Source organism: Scyliorhinus canicula, chromosome 24, assembly GCF_902713615.1.
Source record: "Scyliorhinus canicula chromosome 24, sScyCan1.1, whole genome shotgun sequence".
In the NCBI taxonomy this organism is placed as follows: Eukaryota; Metazoa; Chordata; class Chondrichthyes; order Carcharhiniformes; family Scyliorhinidae; genus Scyliorhinus; species Scyliorhinus canicula.
In genome coordinates this window covers 8,521,661-8,547,323 of record NC_052169.1, presented here as the reverse complement: position 1 = coordinate 8,547,323, position 25,663 = coordinate 8,521,661, and the positions used below count along the sequence as shown (strand labels likewise).

The 25,663-nt window shown below is 48.1% G+C and overlaps 1 protein-coding gene across 1 annotated transcript in view; it reads left to right on the top strand.

The window, feature by feature from the left end:
- LOC119956820 (protein ERGIC-53-like) overlaps window positions 1-25,663 on the top strand; it is an 87,736-nt gene that overhangs the window by 6,466 nt on the left and 55,607 nt on the right. The window contains exons 2-9 of the mRNA XM_038784273.1: window positions 136-290; window positions 2,433-2,540; window positions 7,218-7,279; window positions 11,993-12,092; window positions 14,384-14,507; window positions 19,478-19,533; window positions 20,292-20,418; window positions 23,001-23,194. Coding sequence (XP_038640201.1) covers window positions 136-290; window positions 2,433-2,540; window positions 7,218-7,279; window positions 11,993-12,092; window positions 14,384-14,507; window positions 19,478-19,533; window positions 20,292-20,418; window positions 23,001-23,194 — 926 coding nt within the window. The remainder of the gene's footprint in view (window positions 1-135; window positions 291-2,432; window positions 2,541-7,217; window positions 7,280-11,992; window positions 12,093-14,383; window positions 14,508-19,477; window positions 19,534-20,291; window positions 20,419-23,000; window positions 23,195-25,663) is intronic.

The following is a 25,663-nucleotide window of genomic DNA, read 5'->3' as shown; positions in this document are numbered from 1 at the left end:
TGCATCAAAAAAAGAGGCTTTGACTAACCCTAGTCAAACATATATATTTTATAGACAAATTCTCACAGTCAACCTCTTTGCATAAGAATTTGTTTTAAATGAGGTAATCCTGACAGTTCTTTCCTTTTTAATCAGGTGCTCTTCCCAGCGCTGAACGAATCCGAGTTGTTCCTTCATTGCGAAGTCAGAGTGGATCTGTTTGGACCAAGAATAACTTTGCCTTTGAAAGCTGGGAGGTGGAAGTTTCGTTTCGGATCAATGGCAGAAACCGGGTTGGCGCAGATGGACTGGTGCGTTCTCCCCCTCTTGTCAGCAGTTTTGTGCAAGAGCTTTCCTGGTACCCAGGAATCCACTAGAAACCTACAACTTGTCAGCCAGTGGAATGGGCTGTACTTAGAAATTTGCTCAGAGTGTTTCAGAGTGATGTATTCTACTTCTCTTTTAGGGACATGAGTAATTACTATTACGAGGTATCTACCCCAAGGTATCGACACTGTTTTATGGAGCACACGTTAGAAAATGAGCAAAGGATTTGACCATATTATACCAAAGGAAAAATGTGTCATTTACTTCACGTTCTTTGCCAACGTTATACGAACCAGTGGGCAAAAGTCAGGGAACCTGATCCTCCTCCCACAAACGAATCTTCAAACGAGAGAACATTCAACATGTCTGCCATTCGATCAAATGGTGCATATGGATCTAAGGGAGAAACTTGATTACTGCAGCTGAAAAGGATTCGAGATCGTAATTGAACAGGCAGTGCAGTGGGTTAGCACTGCTGCCTCACGGCGCCGAGGTCCCAGGTTCGATCCCGGCTCTGGGTCACTGTCCGTGTGGAGTTTGCACATTCTCCCCGTGTTTGCGTGGGTTTCGCCCCCACAACCCAAAAGATGTGCAGGCTAGGTGGATTGCCCACGCTAAGTTGCCCCTTAATTGGAGAAAAAAATTAATTGGATGCTCTAAATTTTCAAAAAAAAAAAGTTTGTAATTGAATCTTGAAGTCCGGGGAACTCCTAGGTGGCGGGGAACTATTAGCGAAGAACTTGTGGAGAATCTGTCATTTCTGTGACATGTCGTGTCATCTTTATACACACGATTTATCCACGGTTTACGTTTAATCTGGTTCTCAGTGTGTCAGCTCTTTGGCCCATTGCTTCAAATTTTAGGTCAACTATTTAAGTTGTCATAATTCCTGTCTGCAACCATTACATTTATTTATTTAAAAAATTATATTTTCTTCCAATTAAGGGGCAATTTAGCACGGCCAATCATCCAACCCTGCACATCTTTGGGTTGTGGGGGTGAGACCCACGCAGACACGGGGAGAATGTGCAAACTCCACAGTAACCCCGGGCTGGGATCGAACCTGGGTCCTCAGTAGTGCTAGCCACTGCGCCACCGTGCTGCCCTACCACTGAATGTATCTGGTGTCTGGTTACATTTTGGACTGTCCGACATAAATAACAAAAACACAGTTATGTCGGTAAATATACTTCAATCGCAGGGGAGACAAGGTGAACATAGGAACATAGTTGTCTAAATATCAGCAAATATCTAAGTTACGGTACTACAGTGGTTCGCACAGTTGCTTCACGGCGCCAGGGACCTGGGTTCAATTCCCGGCTTGGGTCACCACCTGTGCGGAGTCTGCACGTTCTCCCCGTGTCTGCGTGGGTTTCCTCCGGGTGCTCCGGTTTCCTCCCTCAAGTCCCGAAAGACGTGTTCTGAATTCTCCCTCAGTGTACCTGAACAGGCATTGGAATTTGGCGACTAGGGGATTTTCACAGTAACTTCATTGCAGCAGGGGCTGGTTTAGCTCAGTGGGCTAAATCGCTGGCTTTTAAAGCAGACCAAGCAGGCCAGCAGCACGGTTCGATTCCCGTACCAGCCTCCCCGGACAGGCGCCAGAATGTGGCGACTAGGGGCTTTTCACAGTAACTTCATTGAAGCCCACTCGTGCCAATAAGCGATTTTCATTTATTTTTTTCTCATTTTTTTTTCATGTAAGCCTGTTTGTGACAATAATAAAGATTAAGTTGCCACCTTTATATAGTAGAATTCAATCTTAAGTGCCTTTTGAAAACTTTGTGAATTTGAATACAACTTGCATATGGAGTATATACTATATCCTGGGGTGAATGGCAGCTGTTGTCTTTGTTCCTGCCAACTACGTGAATCATCGGTAGCCAAGAGAGCCACCCAGTCCGACACTTCTGTCTCTACCCCTCCGTGGCCCAGGGGCCAGAAGAAGATGTTCCTCCTTTCCATTTAGTGGTGTTGCTCCACTCGTCCACATTGCTTGCGTGAGGCATCCGGATCTCTAAACGCTACAGGGTCCAGTGTGTGAACTGCCGGTTGACTGGGTTACCTCAGCAAGGGCTGGGCTCATGTGTAAAGGCATTTCCTCATAATTCTTCCTGTCATGACAGGCCATATGGTACACCAGAGAGAGGGGGCCAATGGGACCAGTTTATGGAGCCGCTGATCACTGGGATGGTGTTGGCATCTTCTTTGACTCGTACGACAATGATGGCCGGGTAAGTAGCAAAAGCAAAGAAAATGCGAAATTGTCCATTTTGACAGGAAGGATCGAAAGGAAATTTATTGCTCTAAATGGTGAGCTCTCTGAGGTGCAGAGGGATCTGGGAGTCTTAGTGCATGAATCACAAAAGGCTACTATACGGGTGCAGTAATCGGGAAAGCTAATAGTTGTTTATTATGAAGGGAATTCAGCACCAAAGTAAGGAGATTATGCTTCAGTTGTACAGGGCATTGGTGAGACCACATCTGAAGTATTGTGAACAGTAATGGTCTCCTTATCTAAGGAAGGATGTAAATGTGTTAGAAGCAGTTCAGAGAACGATTACTACTAGATTAATACCAGGAATGGGCGGGTTGGCTTACGAGGGAAGGTTGGAGAGATTAGCTTTGTATCCATTGGCGTTTAGAAGTGGAAGAGGCTTGATCAAAAGTGTATTGACAGGATGGTTGTGGAGAGAATGTTTCCTCTCCTGGGGGATTCTAGAATAGCGGCCACTGTTTAAAAATAAGGGATCGACCATTTCAGACAGAGATGAGAATTATTTTCTCTGAGGGTCATGTGCCTCTGGAACGCACTTCCTCAAAAGGCCATGGATGCAGACTTTGAATATTTTTAAGGCAGAGCTGGATAGATTCTTGATTAACAAGAGAGTGAAAGGTTATGGGGGTGGGCAGGAATGTGAAGTTGAGGTTACAATCAGATCAGCCAATGATCTTCTTGAATGGCTGAGTAGGCTCGAGGGGCCGAGTGGCCTACTCCTGCTCCTAATTCATATGTTCACATGGCCGCAGGGTAGCATGGTGGTTAGTATAAATGCTTCACAGCTCCAGGGTCCCAGGTTCGATTCCCGGCTGGGTCACTGTCTGTGTGGAGTCTGCACGTCCTCCCCCTGTGTGCGTGGGTTTCCTCCGGGTGCTCCGGTTTCCTCCCACAGTCCAAAGATGTGCGGGTTAGGTGGATTGGCCATGCTAAATTGCCCGTAGTGTCCTAATAAAAGTAAGGTTAAGGGGGGGGGTTGTTGGGTTACGGGTATAGGGTGGATACGTGGGTTTGAGTAGGGTGATCATGGCTCGGCACAACATTGAGGGCCGAAGGGCCTGTTCTGTGCTGTACTGTTCTATGTTCTATGGCCCCTATTGGGCTAGTTTCTGTTAAGTACGTGCATGAGTTTTGAAAGAATTGTTCTACTGCTTTGCTTTAACTGAATGACTTATATCGGGCTCTGGGTCGTTTTGGATAGAGGAACTCCACATGTTTGCAGTCCTGCTTATTCTCACGTCTACACCCAATATGTATTTGGTTATCCTGCCAAAGCTGGAGTTCCCCATTGATGAGATAACCGAATAACCACTATTGTCTATTTGTGTTCCATTATGGGTGCTCAACCTGCATCATCCTTGGCAGCTGTGCAATTTCTCTCATGTTTAAAATTGGGAACTCCCTTCAAGGGTGCGTGGACCTGTTCAATATTTTGGCGCATTATTGGCAATGGTGGCAATTAGTGCCTAATCCTGATTTTGAATGGAGGCTTGCAGCGGGAAACAGAAGTGGATTGTTTGAGCATTGTGTACCTTTTGGAGTAATTGAACGCCTTCCAGAAATTCGCATGGCCTTGCAGTGGGAAACAAAGTGCGAGATTGCGGCATGTCAGGTTTGCATAAATTCTCTCGACGGTTGGTTTTGCTGTTCACCTCTCACTCTTCTAAAACTCCAAAGAGTACGGGTCCAGCCTGCTCAATCATTCCTCAGAGGACAACCCCTTCATCCCGGGATTCAGTCAGTGAACCTTGGCTGAATTGCTTCCAATGCAAGTCCATCCGCCCTTGTGGTGACCAAAGCTGTGCACTGTACTCCAGGTGCGATCCCACCATTGCCGTGTAAAGCTGGAGCAAGATTTTTGTTTTAAATTTTAGAGTACCCAATTTATTTTTTCCAATTAAGGGGCAATTTAGCATGGCCATTCCACCTCCCACACATCTTTGGGTTGTGGGGTTGAGACCCACGCAGACACGGGGAGAATGTGCAAACTCCACACAGACAGTGACCCAGAGCCGGGATCGAACCTGGGTCCTTGGCGCCGTGAGACAGCAGTGCTAACCACTGCGCGACCGTGCCGCCCTATAAGACCATAAGCCATAAGACATAGGAGCAGAATTAGGCCACTTGGCCCATCGAGCCTGCTCCGCCATTCAATCATGGCTGGTATTTTTCTCATCCCCATACCTCCTGATCCCCTATCTATCTCTGTCTTAAGGACACTCAGTGATGTGCCTCTGTATTCTGCAATCTTTCTCCAAATCTGCTTTTCTATTCCTCCGACCAGAGTGGACAAGCTCACGTTGTCCTACATCTGCCAATTCTTTGCCCACTCACTTAACCTATCTAGGTCCCTTTACAGGCTCTTTGCATCTTAATCACAACTTGCTTTCCTACCTATCTTTCTTTCATCAGCAATTCCTGCTACAATAATGTCCGTCCCTTCATCCAACTTGTTGATATGGATCGTGAATAGTTGAGGCCCCAGCACTGATCTCTGCCGCACTCCACTAGTTGCAGTTTGCCAATCTCCGAAAATGACCCATTTATCTGGATGCTTTGTTTCCTGCTAGTTAGCCAGTCTGGTATGCATATTAATATGTCATCCCCAAAGCCAAGAGTTCTTAACTTGTGCAGTAACTTTCATGTGGCACCTTATCGAATGCCTTTTGGAAACATCTACTGGTTCCCCTTCACCCACCCTGCCTGTTACATCCTCAAAGAATTCTAACAAATAGTATCAAACAAACATTTCCCTTTCACAATTCTGTTGTATTGTGAATTTCTACGTGATTTGCTACAACCTCCAGCATTTTCCCAAGGGCAGATGTCAGGCCTATAGTTTCTTGCCTTCCGTCTCCTTGTCGTCACATTTGCAGTTTTCTAATCTGTTGGGCCCTTTCCGGGATCTAGGGAAATGTGGAAGATTACAAACCATGCATCCACTATCTCTGCAGCCTCCTCCTTTAAGCAGGGGTAATCGGCTAAAGAGGGCTCGTTTGGAGGGCTATCGAGAAAAGAGCTGGCACGGCCAGAATGGGCCAAATATGCCCAACTTCTGTGCTGTAAAATTCAGTGTCCTGATCGAGCAATGAAGACTGGGGGGATGTGGGGGAAGAATGATGGTGGAGGGGTGGAGCGGGGGGGGGGGGGGGGGGGGGGGGGGTAGAGGAAGCATGGTGGAGGGGAGGAAGAACGGAGGGGGGGGGGGAAGAACAGGGAGGGGAGGGGGAGGAAGATCAATGGGGGAGGGGGAAGAAGAGTGGGGGAGGGGGAAGAAGAATGGGGGAGGGGGTGAAAAGTGGGGGAGGGGGGAGAAGAGTGGGGGAGGGGGGAAGAGAGTGGGGGAGGGGGGTAGAAGAGTGGGGGAGGGGGAAGAAGAGTGGGGGAGGGGGGAAGAAGAGTGGGGGAGGGGGGTAGAAGAGTGGGGGAGGGGGAAGAAGAGTGGGGGAGGGGGAAGAAGAATGGGGGAGGGGCAGAAAAGTGGGAGAGGGGGAGAAGAGTGGGGGAGGGGGAGAAGAGTGGGGGAGGGGGAGAAGAGTGGGGGAGGGGGGTAGAAGAGTGGGGGAGGGGGAAGAAGAGTGGGGGAGGGGGGAAGAAGAGTGGTGGAGGGGGAAGAAGAGTGGGGGAGGGGGAAGAAGAGTGGGGGAGGGGGAAGAAGAGTGGGGGAGGGGGGAAGAACAGTGGGGGAGGGGGGAAGCACGGTGGGGGAGGGGGATGAACAGTGGGGGAGGGGGGAAGAAGAGTGGGGGAGGGAGGAAGAAGGGTGGGGAGGGGGGAAGAAGAGTGGGGGAGGGGGGAAGAAGAGTGGGGAGGGGAAAGAAGAGTGGGGGAGGGGGAAGAAGAGTGGGGGAGGGGGAAGAAGAGTGGGGAGGGGGATGAATAGTGGGGGGGTATGCACGCTGGGGGGAAAGGGGGAGGAAGAACGGTGCATTCAGTGTAAAAAAGGAAAATGAAAAGTCAAGGAAAAGGAATGTGGTAGGTGGGAAAGAGAGGAAAAATGGAAAATTGGCAAATACAACCGGAGGTGATTTCAGTAAAGGAGACGAAGCAGCAGATGAAGGAGTGCGGATTCATAGATAGATGGGCAGATGCAGGCAAAATCGAAACACGGGACTGATGTGAAGAATGTAGAATAGCTGCAGCCTTCTGACCAAAGGCTCACAAAACCCAATCGCGCTTCTTAATTTGAGTCCAACCGCACGAGAACTTATCAGCTTGGACAATGAGGCAATGTCGCTCAGAGATATGATCAAAATCACTTTGTGATTTCAGTGATGAAGGATGTTGAAATGCTATCGCGACAAGAGTGTTTGTCCTTCTGCTCATGTGATTGTAAGATTTAATCACCCCCTCTGCTCCTGAAGGTGGCTGACGCCAGGCTAGCCTTGTCTGCAGGGTTATGGTTCACAGGCAAGCAATTACGGCCCGGGGTGGGGAGGGAGGGAGGGGGGGGGGGGGAGCGGAAGGGAGTGCAGGGGGAACCCACTGATCTGCTCACTGATGTGGTGAAGTGTGGTGGATCCACATGCCTTAGCACCCAGCATTTATTTGTCTACAAGCTCCGCTCTGAACCCCGTTGCACCCATAAATGAAGGTTTGCTCACCCTAACCAGCCTTTTACCCTGTCTCCTAGGTGAACAATCCAGCCATCCTTGTGGTGGGAAATGACGGGCAGCTCGCGTACGATCACCCAAAGTGAGTTTTCGTTTTATGTGGGGGATGAATTTAGGGTTCTTTTAACATTTAAAAAAAGGAACATTCGGCAGCACGGTGGCGCAGTGGGTTAGCCCTGCTGCCTCACAGCACCGAAGTCCCAGGTTCGATCCCGGCTCTGGGTCACTGTCCGTGTGGAGTTTGCACATTCTCCCCGTGTTTGCGTGGATTTCGCCCCCACAACTCAAAGATGTGCAGGTTAGGTGGATTGGCCACGCTAAATTGCCCCTTAATTGGAAAAAATGAATTGGGTACTCTAAATTTATTTAAAATAAAGAACATTCTTGTTTTGCGCAAAAGGTTGAACCTTGACTTTTGTGGCCGCAAAAAGTCAGAAATTTGCAACATCTCTTTTTGGAAATTTCTCTCCAGTTAGATAAAGTGGAGATTTGTTTGAAGGGTTAGGGGAATTTTTTTTTCTCTTTTTTTATAAATTTAGAGTACCCAATTATAATTTTTTCCAATTAAGGGGCAATTTAGCGTGGTCAATCCACCTACCCTTCCACATCTTTGGGTTGTGGGGGAGAAACCCACGTAAACACGAGGAGAATGTGCAAACTCCACACAGACAGTGACCCAGGGTCGGGATCGAACCTAGGACTTCGGCACCAAGAGGCAGCAGTGCTAACCATTGCGCTACCATGCCGCTATGAGGGTTCAGGGAACTGAAGTGACAGCTTGATGTCAAATCTTAATATTTAAAGGTTTTTCTCTGGTCTTGGAATCAGAGCAAGAGGCTATATAGAACATAGAACATAGAACAGTACAGCACAGAACAGGCCCTTCGGCCCTCGATGTTGTGCCGAGCAATGATCACCCTACTTAAACCCACGTAACCCGTATAACCGTAACCCAACAATCCCCCCATTAACCTTACACTACGGGCAATTTAGCATGGCCAATCCACCTAACCCACACATCTTTGGACTGTGGGAGGAAACCGGAGCACCCGGAGGAAACCCACGCACACACGGGGAGGACGTGCAGACTCCACACAGACAATGACCCAGCCGGGAATCGAACCTGGGACCCTGGAGCTGTGAAGCATTGATGCTAACCACCATGCTACCGTGAGGCCCCTGATATTTTTGTCCATCCTGTTATGAAGTTTTATTATGTAGCACCTTGGGACATTCAGCTGCTATTAAAGGCACGAGATAAACAGAATTATTTATTATTTTGGTTGCCTCAAAAAGACGATCATGGAATCCCTGCAGTGCAAAAGGAGGCCATTCAGCCCATCAAGTCTGCACCAGACCTTCGAAAGAGCACCCTTCTTAAACCCACGCCTCCACCCTATCCCCGTAACCCAGTAACCCCACCCCACCTTTAGACAATAAGGGGCAATTGATCATGGTCAATCCACCTAACCTGCACATCTTTGGACTGTGGGAGGAAACCGGAGCACCCGGAGGAAACTCACACAGACACCGGGTGGAAGTCGGTGTCCCTTGAGCTGTGAGGCAACAATGCTAACCACTGTGCTACCGTGCTGCCCACTGGTGGGCAGCTTCCTGAATGATTTGGTTTTGCTGTTGAAGACATACCCGGTTGCTTCTGTGAGACATTGAGAGAGTGTGTGAGGCTGGAGCCACTTGCAGGCCAGACTTTTGGAAAAATAATTTTAGAGTACCCAATCAATTTTTTTTCCAAATGAAGGGGCAATTTAGCGTGGCCAATCCACCTAACCTGCACAACTTTGGGCTGTGGGGGTGAAACCCACGCAGACATGGGGAGAATGTGCAAACTCCACACGGACAGTGACCCAGAGCCGGGATTCCATGCCAGATCCTCAGCGCTGCAGTCCCAGTGCTAACCACTGCGCCACATGCCGCCCCCTTGCAGGCCAAACTTGGTAAGACGTCACCTTTTCCCTTTGCTTCAGGACCCAAGTGAACAGGTTTTGCAACCCTGTACCTCTTGTGGTCACGTTTCTGGCCCCAGCCTGCAACCACCAATGTTTTCACTTCACATCTCGCCATCGGGAGTTTTTGACCAATTAGCCTCCAGGTGGTTATGTAGCAATCTAATTCTTATATTTCCACAGCCATTCGGCCCATCGTGCCTGCACCATTTCTCCTGCCTTCTCCCCCTAACCCTGCACGTTGCTTCTTTGTGAATTCGCTCTCAATGAACCTGCCTCCACCACACTGTCAGGCAGTGCATTCCAAACCCCAACCACTCGCTGTGTGAAAAAACTCTCGTGCCACTTTTGCTTCTTCTGCCAGTCACTTTCAATCTGTTCGCTCTTCCCCACCTCCCCCTATTGATTCTTCCATGGCTCTCTGGGGTTTTGAATTCTTCTATCATACCTCCTCTCGGCGTGCTCTTCAAAAACCGCAGTCTCAACTCCTCCAGTCTATCTTCTTAACAGAAGATTCTCACTGTGTCTTCTACAAGTTCAACATGGCCCCCTTGCTCTTTCTCTCTACAAATATGTTTGATACTTTTGTACCAGTCCAAAGTGATACAGTATCGAATCATAGAATCCCTATAGTGCAGAAGGAGGCCATTCAGCCCATCAAGTCTGCACCAACTGTGTGAAGATTGCATTTTCTCCCCGTGTCAGCGTGGGTTTCCTCTGGATGCTCCGGTTTCCTCCCATAGTCCAAGATGTGCAGGTTAGATGTATTGGCCGTGATGAATTTCCCCTTAGTGTCCAAAATGTTAGACAGGATTACTGGGCTTCGGGGATAGGGTGGAGGTGTAGGATTAAGTAGGGTGCTCTTTCCAAGGGCCGGTGCGGACTCATAAGAACATAAGAACTAGGAGCAGGAGTAGGCCATCTGGCCCCTCGAGCCTGCTCCACCATTCAATGAGATCATGGCTGATCTTTTGTGGGCTCAGCTCCACTTTCCGGCCCGAACACCATAACCCTTAATCCCTTTATTCTTCAAAAAACTATCTATCTTTACCTTAAAAACATTTAATGAAGGAGCCTCAAATGCTTCACTGGGCAAAGAATTCCATAGATTCACAACCCTTTGGGTGAAGAAGTTCCTCCTAAACTCAGTCCTAAATCTACTTCCCCTTATTTTGAGGCTATGCCCCCTAGTTCTGCTTTCACCCGCCAGTGGAAACAACCTGCCCACATCTTTCCTATCTATTCCCTTCATAATTGTATATGTTTCTATAAGATCCCCCTTCATCCTTCTAAATTCCAACGAGTACAGTCCCAGTCTACTCAACCTCTCCTCGTAATCCAACCCCTTCAGCTCTGGGATTAACCTAGTGAATCTCCTCTGCACACCCTCCAGTGCCAGTACGTCCTTTCTCAAGTAAGGAGGCCAAAACTGAACACAATACTCCAGGTGTGGCCTCACTAACACCTTATACAATTGCAACATAACCTCCCTAGTCTTAAACTCCATCCCTCTAGCAATGAAGGACAAAATTCCATTTGCCTTCTTAATCACCTGTTGCACCTGTAAACCAACCTTCTGTGACTCATGCACTAGCACACCCAAGTCTCTCTGCACAGCGGCATGCTTTAATATTTTATCGTTTAAATAATAATCCCGTTTGCTGTTATTCCTACCAAAATGGATAACCTTACATTTGTCAACATTGTATTCCATCTGCCAGACCCTAGCCCATTCACTTAACCTATCCAAATCCCTCTGCAGAATTCCAGTATCCTCTGCACTTTCCGCTTTACCACTCATTGGGCTGAATGGCCTAATTCAGCACTGTAAATTCTATGATTCTACGAATCCTCCGAAATAGCTCCCAATCTAGGTCGAATCCCCCATCCTATCCTCAGAGGAAACCAGAGCACCCGGAGGAGACCCATGCAGACACGGGAAGAATGTGAAAACTACACACAGACAGTAAACTGAGGTCGGAATCGAACCCAGGTTCCTAGCGCTGTGAGGCAACAGTGCTGGCACGGTGGTACAGTGGTCAGCACTGCTGCCTAACAGTGCCAAGGGGCCTAGGTTCAATTCCTGCCTTGGGTGACTCTCTGTGTGGAGTTTGCCCATTTCCCCCGTGTGTGCGCGGGTTTCCTCCGGGTGCTCCGGTTTAGAATAGAATAGAACAGTACAGCACAGAACAGGCCCTTCGGCCCTCGATGTTGTGCCGAGCAATGATCACCCTACTTAAACCCACGTAACCCGTATACCCGTAACCCAACAATCCCATTAACCTTACACTACGGGCAATTTATCATGGCCAATCCACCTAACCCGCACATCTTTGGACTGTGGGAGGAAACCGGAGCACCCGGAGGAAACCCACGCACACACGGGGAGGACGTGCAGACTCCACACAGACAGTGACTCAAGCCGGGAATCGAACCTGGGACCCTGGAGCTGTGAAGCATTGATGCTAACCACCATGCTACCGTGAGGCCCCCCACAGTCCAAAGATATGCAAGTTAGATAGATTGGCTGTGCTCAAATTGTCCCATAGAGTCCAGGGATATGTAAGTTAAGCCGGTTTACGGGGATAGGATGGGGGCCCAGGTAAGTTGCGCTGTCAGAGGGCCGGTGAAGACTTGATGGGCCGAATGGCCTCCTGCTCCACTTTAGGGATTCTATGGCTCGAACGACTGTACCACCCCAAGTAACTCTATTTCATGTTGATAAAATAACTTTGAAGGAAAAAAATCTCTTTTATGTCATAACTTGTCTACTTCAGATACGTTTATTAAAATTATGTTTGGGTTCATTTATCTTTTAATCCAAATTTCAGCGATGGCCGAACCCAGGCTTTGGGCTCCTGTTTCAGAGATTACCGCAATAGCTATCGCCCTGTCGGAGTCAGGGTGAGGTATTACCAGAAAACATTGCAGGTGAGCAGTTCAGTAATTTGAATACTGACTTTATTAAAGGTGTGAATGTGTGTGTTAACATCACAGATTTATTGCCGTCACATTTGGCCATTGTCTCGAGTGCCCTTTGCCTTTTTCCTGGACACTCTTTCAGTGTTCGCCTGTGTTGAGGTGCAGCGCCCAGGCTGCATGTTTTTTCATGAAAGACTTTGAATCTATATTTAGCCATCGGAGAGGGAGGGAGGGAGAACAGTCGATGACTGATTGTCCAATTTTGATGTCCAGTGATGGTGTTCCTCAAAACTATTATTGATTGTCATTTAAAAAAAGAAATTTTGTTCATTAATGCCCTTTAGGGAAGGAAATCTGCCGTCCTTACCTGGTCTGGCCTACATGTGACTCCAGATGACCTTCTTATGGACTGACCTCATTAACACTGCACCCTGTATGCTTCAGCCGATGCCGGTGCTCATGTAGTTACATTGTGTACCTCGAGTTGGTTTAGGGGCTGGTTTAGCACACTGGGCTAAATTGCTGGCTTTTAAAGCAGACCAAGGCAGGCCAGCAGCACGGTTCAATTCCCGTACCAGCCTCCCCGAACAGGCGCCGGAATGTGGCGACTAGGGGCTTTTCACAGCAACTTCATTGAAGCCTACTCGTGACAATGAGCGATTTTCATTTTTCATTTCATTTCATTAATTTCCGTGTTGCCCTATTATGTATTTTCTTTTATTCCCTTTTCTTTCCATGTACTTAATGATCTGTTGAGCTGCTCGCAGAAAAATACTTTTCACTGTACCTCGGTACACGTGACAATAAACAAATCCAATCCAATGTGGTTCATGTGGGCAGCACAGTGGTGCAGTGGTTAGCACTGCTGCCTCACGGCACCGAGGTCCCAGGTTCATTCCCGGCCCTGGATCATTGTCCGTGTGGAGTTTGCGCATCCTGCCCGTCTCTGCGTGGGTCCCACCCCCACAACCTCAAAAGATGTGTAGGGTAGGTGGATTGGCCATGCTAAATTGCCACTTAATTGGAGAAAAAAATTGGATACTCTAAATTTATCCCAAAAAAAGCAAAAAAAAAGCAATGTGGTTAACTGTTAACTGCCCTCCTAAACGGCCCAGCAAACCACACAGTTCAAGGGCAATTCGGGATGGATGGCAAATACTGTTCTCGAAAGTGACACCACACCCTGTGAAAGAATACACTTAAAAAAATTCATGTTGTAGATTCTCATTTCTTATCTGTTGACAATTTTCCAATTTTGGGAATAGGGGATTCTTGGAATGTTTCCTGTGCATAGCTAAGTTGATGTGATCCATTGGCGATGACTTTAGAAGCAAATTGAAATCACTGATGCATCAGGGAAATTGGTATCGAGTATCTTGGCCATCAAGCCATCTTTTTTTTTCCTTTCACTGAATTTTTGTGGAAGGTCGTTAGCACAGCAGCAAATCGAATCCACCCAGGATGACCTTTATCCAATGCCCCAGCCTTAGTTGAGCAGCAAATATTGGTGGACGTAGTCAGGGAGATGATGAGCCCTGGGCTGCAGCTGGCTGGAGCCTCTCCTTAAAACACTTACACTTTTTTTCACAGAATTTACAGTGCAGACGGAGGCCATTCGGCCCATTGAGCCTGCACCTGCTCTTGGAAAGAGTACCCTACCCAAGCCCATACCTCCACCCTATCCCCATAACCCAGTAACCCCACCTAACACTAAGGGCAATTTGGACCCTCAGGGCAATTTAGCATGGCCAATCGACCTAACCTGCACATCTTTGGACTGTGAGAGGAAACCGGAGCAGCCTGAGGAAACCCACGCAGACACGGGGAGAACGTGCAGTCTCCGCACAGACAGTGACCCAAGCCGGGATTCGAACCTGGGACCCTGGAGCTGTGATGCATTTGTGCTAACCACTATGCTACCGTGCTGCCCAAAAGCAATTATTGACGGATAGGAAAAGACTTTCCATCGAGCCCTGGTTCCCCACAACACACGCGCGCACCTTTCAGCCCCCCTCCCCTTTCTGTGCACAGTATGAAATTGTGATCTCCTAGGAGAGATGGAAACACTAGATTGTTAAAATGCTGGACCGTTCTGTGGTGGATGGGGATGGAAAACCTGCCAAATTATTTCCTGGACTCTCCCTAGCCAACGGAAACAAATCCAGGAGATCTCACTTGCTCTGGCCAATTTTACGCAGTGTCTGACTTTTGTGCATGATGAGGATTCTGCTTTGCTTGCAGGAATAAATAGTTTTGTTGCAGTGTTGTACTGATGCTGCTTTTCTCTCCAACCCTTGCAGCTGTACCTAAACCTGGGGGTGACCGATTTTGATGAGAACTATGAGTTTTGTGCTGAGGTCAGAGACATGAACCTTCCTTCAAGCGGATACTTTGGAGTCTCCGCAGCTACTGGAGGAGTTGCAGGTGAACAAGTGTCATGTTTAAGAAATGGGCATTTAAGAAATGTACCTTTAAGAAATGGGTGTTTATCAGTGATGTCAGAGAGTGGGTGGAACTGGGCTGTCTGTCAGCTTTTTATTTTCGTTTAAGGCTGTTTTTTTAATTTAGGGTGTGATTTAATTTCATTTTCAGTGTTGGAGCTGAAGCCAGACAGAGCAGATATACTGTTGATCTCTCTGCCATCAAAAGACTATCTCTTGAGCATTTGGTGAATTCAGAATTATAAATGTTCTCCGCAGTGAATGTAAACCTAATGTGCTTCTGTTAAAAGGTGTTTCCTTTGTCTCTGGATGTTGTTTGGGAAGTTATTAAGAATTACTTAGTGTTGTATTCTTTGGGGGGTGTATTTGAATTGATGGTCACTAAGATGTTCACGGTATGTTTTAAAAAGGTTAACTTGAGTTCATAGAATAAACATTGTTTTGCTTTAAAAAATATTTTCGATTTCTGCTGTACCACACCTGTAGAGTGGGCCATGTGCTCCCCATACCACAATCTATTAAAAGTCGTGGGTCAGGTGAACTCCATGATACACTTTGGGGTTCTCTAAACCCTGGCCCATAACACAAGGAAGGAAATTGGATGGGTTCTTGGGGGAAAAACACTTGCCGGGCTGAGGAATGGAGAGTGGGGAATGTAATTGGACTGGTTTGCGGAGAACAGTTATGGACTCAATGAGCTAAGTGACTCTCTGGCGCTAATCTATACCGTAGACTATATATTTATACGATTGGCACTTGTATAGATTTTCTTGCACTCTTAATTAATTTGGGGAAACAATGTGCAGAATTTTATTTAATATTTACTGGCCTACGGTTCTTTTTTTTAAAATAAAAGAACATTTTTGATCAAAATGCAACATTAACTTGCATTTATATTGTGCTTTTTCTGGGGTGAAACATCAGGAGCATTGTCCAACAGAATTTGACACAGTGTCCCACGGTGAGATCTCAGGACCGCCTGGTTGCAAGCACAGAACATGGAATCCTCACCGTGCAGAAGGAGGCCATTCAGCCCATCGAATCTGCACCGACCCTCCGACAGCGCACTCTACCCCCAGCTACTCACCGTAATCCCGCGCGTATGGATCACAGCCAATCCACCGAGCCTGCACATCTTTCTCTAAAATTTTTTTTTTTTTAATTTAGATTACCCAATTATTTTTTCCAATTAAGGGGCAATTTAGCGTGGCCAATCCACCTACTCTGCACATTTTTGGGTTGTGGGGGCGAAACCCACGCAGACACGGGGAGAATGTGCAAACTCCACACGGACAGTGACCCAGAGCCGGGATTGAACCTGTGACCTCAGCGCCATGAGGCGGTTGTGCTAACCACTAGGCCACCGTGCTGCCCTAGCCTGCACATCTTTGGTCTGTGGGAGAAAACCGGAGCACCCGGAGGAAACCCATGCAGGCACGTGGAGAACTTGCAAACTCCGCACAGACAGTCACCTGAGGCCAGAATTGAACCCGGGGCCCTGGCGCTGTGAGGCAGCTGTGCTAACCATTGTGTTGCCCCTTATCTCGTTCTGAGAAATGAGTTGCTGCTCGGACGTTTGTACATACTTAGTCGAACTTTTAAATCGAGAAGGTGATAACGGCCAGAATGTGTTCCCAGGAGGAATGTGTGCCAATGAACCTGGCAGACTGTATGGGCTGATGGCAGTGGAGGCGGAGACAAGGTGCCTTCTGAAGGATGGGGAGGGTAAAGGGAAAAATTTAGGATCGGCAACTGGAGGAACCTCACCAAGTGAGGGAGATTTGGGACAACCCTCATCTGGGATAGGTGGATGCCGGGTAGAAGTGTATTATTCTTGATGGGTGAGCCAAATGGCATTTCCCTCTCTGTATTTATCTCAAACATGTAATGAAATCGCCACAGTGTACGGTTAACATAAGATAGTGTAGCTTTAGCTCCATCTAGTGGTGCAATTGAAGCTAGACTGCGTTGGGCAGAGATCTGACTTGGTGAAAAAAAAATCAGAGTCGCTGTTTTCTGACTGAATCTAAAATTGATCAAATAGCAGTTTGAAAATATGGCCGTCCTTTGTCGAAGACTCAATTCATCAGCATGACACCCCCACCCCCCCGTGTTCGCTGACCTCCACTGTCCCAGGCCCTGCAACATTGGTGATAGGGACTCGGGTCAAGGATTTGGGCAGCAGAGTTTTGCTCGAGCTCAGGCTTACAGAGGATGCAAGGATTGGCAGTACTGTGATTTAAAATTCTCTCGCTTTTGTTCAGATCCCTCCATGGTCTTGTCCTTCCCTGTACCTATGTGAGCTCCCCCAGCTCAAGAATAGGCTGCACTCCTCCAACCCTGGCCCTTTGTAAACCCCAAAGCCCCTTTGCTCCACCATTAGCAGCTCTACCCGTCAGCTGCCCCAGTCCCAAGATCAGGAATTCCCTGCCCTGCCTCAACTTCTCCATGTCTCTACATTTACCCTCATCCACGTTTTTCCTTAAAACCTCCCTCTTTGAACAGGTTTTATGATCACCTATCCTAATATCTCTGTGTGATGCTGTGTCAAATTTTGCCTGTTTCCACTTCAATGAACTACATAGAACATAGAACATTACAGCGCAGTACGGGCCCTTCGGCCCTCGATGTTGCGCCAACCCGTGAAACCATCTGAAGCCTATCTGACCTACACTATTCCATTTTCATCCATATGTCTATCCAGTGACTACTTAAATGCCCTTAAATTTGGCGAGTCTACTACTGTTGCAGGCAGGGCGTTCCACACCCCTACTACACTCTGAGTAAAGAAACTGCCTCTGACATCTGTCCTATATCTACCACCCCTCAATTTAAAGCTATGTCCCCTTGTGTTGGTCATCACCATCCGAGGAAAAAGACTCTCACTGTCCACCCTATCTAACCCTCTGACTATCTTATATGTCTCTATTAAGTCACCTCTCAGCCTTCTCCTCTCTAACGAAAACAACCTCAAGTCCCTGAGCCTTTCCTCGTAAGACCTTCCCTCCATACCAGGCAACATCCTAGTAAATCTCCTCTGAACCCTTTCCAAAGCTTCCACATCCTTCCTATAATGTGGTGACCAGAACTGCACGCAGTACTCCAGGAGCGGCCGCACCAGAGTTTTGTACAGCTGCAGCATGACCTCGTGGCTCCGAAACTCAATCCCCCTACTGATAAAGGCTAGCACACCATATGCCTTCTTAACAGCCCTATTAACCTGGGTGGCAACTTTCAGGGATTTATGTACCTGCATGCCGAGACCTCTCTGTTCATCTACACTACCAAGAATCTTGCCATTAGCCCAGTACTCTGCATTCCTGTTACTCCTTGCAAAGTGAACCACCTCACACTTTTCCGCATTAAACTCCATCTGCCACCTCTCAGCCCAGCTCTGCAGCTTATCTATGTCCCTTGTGTCGTTTAACCCTGTTAAAGATACTACATCAGTTCATGCTGGTTTTGGTAACCATTTAGAAGGCTCTGCTGATTTTAGGCAATGTTAACTCTTTAATAATAATCTTTATTGTCACAAGTAGGCTTACATGAACGCTGCAATAAAGCTATGCTGCAGCTTTGCAAAACCCTGATTGGACCTCAGTTGGAGTCACTGTGTGCAGTTCTGGGGACCTCACCTTAAGAAGGATATTTTGGCCTTGGAGTGGTTAGCACTGTGGCTTCACAGCGCCAGGGTCCCAGGTTCGATTCCCCGCTGGGTCACTGTCTGTGCGGAGTCTGCACATCCTCCCCGTGTGTGCGTGGGTTTCCTCCGGGTGCTCCGGTTTCCTCCCACAGTCCAAAGATGTGCAGGGTTAGGTGGATTGGCCGTGATAAATTGCCCCTTAGTGACCAAAAAGGTTAGGAGGGGTTATTGGGTTATGGGGATAGGGTGGAAGTGAGGGCCTAAGTGGGCCGGTGCAGACTCGATGGGCCGAATGGCCTCCTCCTGCACTGTGTGTTCTATGTTCTATAACGTAGGTTTACATAAATGATACCTGGACTACAGGGACCAAGTTTCGAGGACAGGGGGACTTCCCATAGTGGCTATGAGATGTGCAGTGGCAGAAAAGGTCGAGGGACTCTGGCTTAGGCCTGTTAACACCATCAAACGGGCAAAAAAATCCTCCAATCCCCCCCCCCCCCCCCCCCCATCAACTACAGTACCAGCCACAATGCGGCGGAACCAGCAATCCAGCCACAAAAGCGAGGAGAGGGAAACCTCAGGCTCGGAGCAGGGACGTCCGCGTGGCGATACAGAACAGGCGACGCCGGACCCCACAGAATTGCCACTGCCGACTACTGATGGAAAAAAAATGAAGAAGTTCATCGTCACCGGGTTCCAGAAACGCAAGTCACGAGGAGAGATTACAAAAATTAGGCCTTGTTTTCTCGGGAATTTAGAGGGTTAAGGGGTGACTTGATCAAAGTCTTCCAGATATTAACAGGAAAAGACTCCACCGGTTGGAGATTCTAAACCTCGGAAGCACAGTCTCCAAATTAGGGCCAGACCGTTCAGGAGAGACGTTAGGAAGCACTTCTTCACTCAAAGGGTGGTAGCGATTTGGAACTCTCTCCCAGAAACAGCAGTAGTTAATTTAAAATCTGAGGTAGATATTTTTTTGTTAAGCAAAGGTACGAAGGAATATGGGCCAAGGGCAGATACATGGAGTTGGGTCATTGATTAGCCATGTTCTCATAGAATGGCGGCAGGACAAGCTCGAGGGGCTGAATGGCCTACCCCTGTTCTTATAGGTTTCATTCAGCTGTTGACACCTGGTTAAAGTCCGATTATTTTAGGGACGTTTCTCTGGATGTCACCGCTAACTATCGGGAAAGGCAGACGCTGAATGTGTCTTTCCATTCTGGTTTCGGCAAGAACTGAAAATTGAACGTAAGACGGGTTGAGGCCAACCACGGCAACACTGTGTAATTTTTGTGTGTCTCCTCTTGCAGATGACCACGATGTCCTGTCCTTTCTTGCATTCAGCTTGACTCAGCCTGGGGCGATGGTGAGTATCGTGGGGCGCGCAGCCTTTGTTGGGTCGAAAACGGCCACCCCGACAATCTGTGCTGTTTAGCAAATTAGCCAACCTACCTCAGCCCTTCGGAGATGACATGGCAAGCAACGCTTTGTGCGTACTTGCACAGATGGCAGATAATCTTAAGGGAGTTTTGTGCAGAGCACTTTCCCCGTGTCGTTCATGCCCCAGTGACTAGTCATTACAGCTGACTTATGAATTCTATTGAATGTTATGTTACGAAAATTGCAAAGCAGTAGTCACTGCAGCAATGTAATAGTGGTTTTCAATTTAGAATTTGTACGATGATTTGCATTTGATAGTGGCTTCTTCTAATCCAGAAAAAAAATTCCTAACAGGAGGAAAGGAAGCGTAAGTGGCAATTCAGGAGAGCTCATCGCCGGCACAGTTGAATTGGTGGGTTTTAAGAAAGTTATGGAGTCATAACTCTCAGATCAAGGCCATTCAGCCCATCAAAACTGTGCCAGCCCTCCTGTAGGACAGTGCCATCAGCTCTTACCCCCAGGTTTACTTTGCAAGGACGCCTATCCAATTTTCGTCTGCTCGCTTTTTATTCACAATATATTTCACGCAGTACAAATCCCCTGGTTGTAGCATTGGGATTTGAACTTGCGTCTCTGTTTCCTTAGTCTAGTAACACAACCACCAGTCTACCGTTCCCTGTGTGCAAAATGCCAGACTTGTGTTCATTACCTGACTCTGGTTCACCCTTTGTCTGTGACACATAGGATGCTTCAAACCAGATGTTAAATAAAGAACACGAGGAGTATCAGAAAGAGTACGAGCGCTTTGAGAAAGATTTGGAGAAACGGAAAGATGAATTTCTGAAAGAACACCCAGAGTTGCAGACGCCAGGTACTGTTGGCCATTTTTCCACTGCCTTTGTTTAACGTTTGAATCTCTATAGCTTTGTTCTTGATTATCTTCCAGAGTACAGAGTCATTATTTATCCACTTGGTCAGTTGTGGGGAGGTGATGGCGTAGTGGTATTGTCACTGTACAGTATTCCAGAGACCCAGGGTAATTCACTGTGGACCTGGGCACGCATTCCACCGAAAGAAAGCCTAAAGTTAAAAAGGTCTAATGATGACCATGAAACCACTGTTGATTGTTATAAAAACCCATCTGGTTCACTAATGTCCTCTAGGGAAGGAAATCTGCCGTCCTTACCCGGTCTGGCCTACATATGACCCGCGGTAATGTGAAATGAAATGAAAATCGCTTATTGTCACAAGTCGCCTTCAAATGAAGTTACTGTGAAAAGCCCCTAGTCGCCACATTCCGGCGCCTGTTCGGGGAGGCTGGTACGGGAATTGAACCGTGCTGCTGGCCTGCATGGGTCTGCTTTCAAAGCCAGCGCTTTACCCCTGTGCTAAACAGTGGTTGATTCTTAACTGCCCCCTCAAGGGCATTAGGGGTGGGCAATAAATGCTGACCTATCCAGTGATCCTCGCATCCCATAAATTATTTTTTTAAAAGAATTCTCACTGGTTACTTCAAACATTCCAATCAAACCACCTTCTCACCTCTGAGGAATGTAACTCCGATTTACCCAGTGTACCGTAAGTAAGTCCAATCTACTCTTCCCTTCGAGGCCACAGCTTGGTAAGCTGTCCATTGTTGGGTCATGCATTGACCTCCATTTGGAACAATTTTACATTTTGGTCATCTAGAAATGGGCATTATTGGATTGACTGCCCGTTACGAGGGTTCAATGAAAAGGGAACCGCAGTAAAGGTGTTGACCCCTCTTATACTATGACCCAAAGTCCAACGCAGCCCCCAGAGATGCCTGGAGACCCATCAGATCCCTTCTTTCTGAAGATGTGGAGATGCCGGCGTTGGACTGGGGTGATCACAGTAAGAAACCTTACAACACCAGGTTAAAGTCCAAAAGGTTTATTTGGAATCAGAAGCAGGTGAGTGAAGAGGTAGATTAACCCCCCCCCCCCCCCCCCCCCCGCCCCACCCCCCACCATCTGGTCTGGGCTTGCAAAATCCTACCAACTGTCCTGGCTTGAGACAATTCACACCCCTTTAACCCTGTGATTATCCCTCTCTCCAGTCGCACCGTCTGGACCTGTAAAGACTTAATTAACTGCAAAGACACGCATTCAAAGAAACATCTTTCATCATTGACTTTGTCTATATATGCTGTGGTTGTGGAACCCACCTCTTCACTCACCTGATGAAGGAGCTTCTTTCCCAAAGTCGATCAGTGATGTTCGGAATTGTTTCCCTAAACCAGGCTCTGTCATTTGTGGGAGAATGGAATTTTAAGTTGGAAGACAGTTTACTTTTCCTGGCCTCCGATTACCTGAAACGTCCATATATCAGTAATGAGTGTGTATATACGAACGTATATATATATATATATATATTGCCCTGGGTGCCAATCATTCTGTCATCATTAATCAGAAAGCAGCTAAAACCATTGGCATTGCAATGGCTGAAATTGGGTTTGAACAGCAATCTTCCTTTCGCCGTTCTCAAATTCAGCCAAGACAATTCAGAGATTGTCTCTCCATCTTCGTTGGAAGGAGTTGGTGGGTGGGGGCAGGGTGGGGAGATGACGAGTTATCCGGTTCTTGGTATCAGTGGCACAATATATTTTTTTAAAATTGAGAGTACCCAATTATTTTTTCCAATTAAGGGGCAGTTTAGCCTGGCCAATCCACCTACCCTGCACATCTTTGGGTTGTGGGGGTGAAACCCACGCAGACACGGGGAGAATGTGCAAACTCCACACGGGCAGTGACCCAGGGCCGGGATTCGAACCCGGGACCTCAGCGCCGTGAGGCAGCAATGCTAACCACTGCGCCGCCGTGCTGCCCCTCAGCGGCACAATATTAATCAGAATACAAAGGGCTGGATTCTCCATCGGCGGAATCCTCCGCTTCACCGGCAGCGCACTCACGCCCGCAGATCTCCCGAAGGCGTGGGGTTGCCCCCACAACCGGAAACTCCATTGGCCGGCTGCCGGGACGGAGGATCCTGCTGCCGGTGGGGGCCCGGTATCCCGAAAAACGGGTGTGATGGGATGGAGAATCCCGCCCAACATTACTGGGAACATTAGCGAGAATTCGAAACCCAATTGATCTACGCACCCTGTCTGGTTAATGAATCCTCCCCTGAGTGTCGGATTGGATTCATTAGTAGCTGTCTCAGTCCCGCCATTGCCAAGAAAGTCTGGGCGAAATAGAACATCTTCCTGAGGTTCTTCATTCTACTTCTAGATTTTCTGATTGGTGTTTTTTCCATAGAACCCATTTTTCTTACGATTGTGCCAATCAGATAATCTAGACGTTTGGAGGTGTATAAAAGGACCTTTATTCCGCACCTGTTTTAGACTCTACTAAAACGTTCACCCCCACTGAGAGGGGTGACAATTCACCATGCATTTTATTTAATTTTTCGGAATAATCTAAACCCTTGTAGAGGACGTTTTCGAGACGGAGGATCAGCGGGAGTTACAGATGGTCGTTGGGGGACAGTCGATGATTCACCAGGCGCTGAAGGTTCTTCGGGAGAGGTTGGACGAGGCATTCGAAGAGCAGAAGCAGTACTCGGAGCGCTTGAGCACGATGGGCAAGGACCTGCGAACGACCACAGCGAGAGATGCCTTGGAGCAGGCAAGTGTAGGGGTGGGGCTTTTCAAAATAAAAAAGAAGGCCCTCCTGTTCACCCGTGGCACGGAGCAGATTCGGCAGATACAGACATGACTGAATTATGTCTGTGACAAAGTTAGTTTTTAGCACTGAGATATAGACACTATTAAATTAAATCTGTGACTAAGTTACTGGCATTGTTACATTTAGCGACAAATTAATTCATATCGCAAATTAACAAAAATTCACTCAAATTCTTAACTCTTGAGCCTTATTAATCCATAACTTTGAGCTCGTTCTTTCTTTTGTGTGCACTGGGCTTAATGATTCCAGTGCTTGATTTGGGGCCTCACGGTAGCATGGTGGTTAGCATCAATGCTTCACAGCTCCAGGGTCCCAGGTTCGATTCCGGCTTGGGTCACTGTCTGTGTGGAGTCTGCACATCCTCCCCGTGTGTGCGTGGGTTTCCTCCGGGTGCTCCGGTTTCCTCCCACAGTCCAAAGATGTGCGGGTTAGGTGGATTGGCCATGATAAATTGCCCGTAGTGTAAGGTTAATGGGGGGATTGTTGGGTTACGGGTATACGGGTTACGTGGGTTTAAGTAGGGTGATCATTGCTTAGCACAACATCGAGGGCCGAAGGGCCTGTTCTGTGCTGTACTGTTCTATGTTCTATGCTGTTCTGGCTGGTCCAGCAATTTCCAGCCCCCCACCCCTATAATCTCACTCGCATTCAAAACTATGTTACCCACATCCAAACTCTCACCACGTTATGTTCGCTCATTTTCCCTGTGCCCATTGGCCTCTGTCAGCTCCCTGTCCAGTAAGGTCTCAATTTTAATCACCTCATCCTTGTTTTAATATCTCTCATGGCCAGGATTCTTCTATCACTGTCGTCTCCTCCAACCCTGCAACCTGCCAAGATCTTTGCACTCCTCCAATTATGGCCTCTTCCGCGTCTATTGTTTCATTGACTCCAACATTGGCGGCTGAGCCATCAACCCTTAATCTCACCTGCTCTCGACTTTTCTCTCCTTCTCTAAGACTCTGCTTAAAATGTGCCTCTTTTAACAAGATGAGTCTCCAATGAATCTTCTTTTAATATTCAAGGGAGGAATGTTGGCCGGGATACACTGTTTTCACTTCTACACCATGGACGGGAGATTCTGCAATAATGGGGCAATGTCCCCACGCCAGCGGGAAAACTGGCGCCAACCACTCCGGCGTCAACAGCCCCCGAAAGTGAGGAATTCTCACCTTTCCCGGGGGCGAGGTCGAGGCCGGAGTCGTTCCCCCAGCTCCAGCTGCCGCCGATGGGGTGGCGCGAGTTCGCACATGTACGGAACAGCCGGCGTGATCTCGCGCATGCGCGGACCGGCTGGCGTATTTCTGCGCATGTGCAGAACGGCCGCCGTATTTGCGTGCATGCGCTGGGGTTCCCTTCTCTGCGCCGGCCCCCCCCGGGCAATATGGCGGTGCCCTACAGGGGCGCGGCACGGAGGAAAGAAGGCCCCCACGGAAGCAGCCCGCCCGCAGGATCGGTAGGTCCCGATCGCGGGCCAGGCCAGCCGCGGTCGGATTCCACCCCACCCCACCCGCAGGACCGCCCCCTGCCACACTTACCTGCCAGGTACCGCTGCGTGTGAGGTGAGTAATTCACGCCGGCCGGACTGGGCAAAACTTGTCGGCCACTCGGCCCATCGGGGCCCGGAGAATTGGCAGGAGGGCCGTTTTGGGAATCCCGCCGGCCCCCGAAAAATGGCGCAGGAAAATAGGGGCAGGATTCACCCCCCCCCCCCCCCCCCCCCCCCCCCCCCCGGGAGATTCTCTGACCCGGCGCAGGGTCGGAGAATCCCGGCCTGTCAATTCAGTTCCAGATGGGCCGATGTTCTGAAATCCTGATGTGAGGCTTGAATGTATTTCTGACTTGGAAGAGGTTACAGAAGCGAGCCAACCTGACTTTAATTGAGATTATATTCAGATCCACATGGGTTGGTGAAGTTAGAACTAAGACACAGCTGCTTTCTTAGCTGGGGTGCGGTCAACGCTCGTCAAACCCACCAGTGTCCCAGCTATCCCCATTTATAGCTGGACAAATACCCATCACCTTTCTAACAATTTAATCAGCATTAAAGTTCAACAGTGTAATTAATAATACATTGAATGAGAGAGTGGATACAGAGCGACCCACCAGATGGCCATGGGAGGAAGATCAGTTAGTTCAAATCTGTGGAATATGAGGTCATATTTTACATCAATTTAATAGACGTACACCTTGTGTGTCGATAAATGCCTGCTAGGATCATGTGGGAATCGCACTGGTGTTTAATCTGGGCCGAGCCAATCGGCTGTTAAACAGATTGCTGCCCTGAAGTAGACAACCATCCGTGCATCAACATTTTACTGCATTGTTTTGCTTCATTGTGTTGGCCCTGCTGATGGTCTGCCTTCTTTACTGTAGAACACAAACTTTGGCGAGGGAAGTTCTGTTATA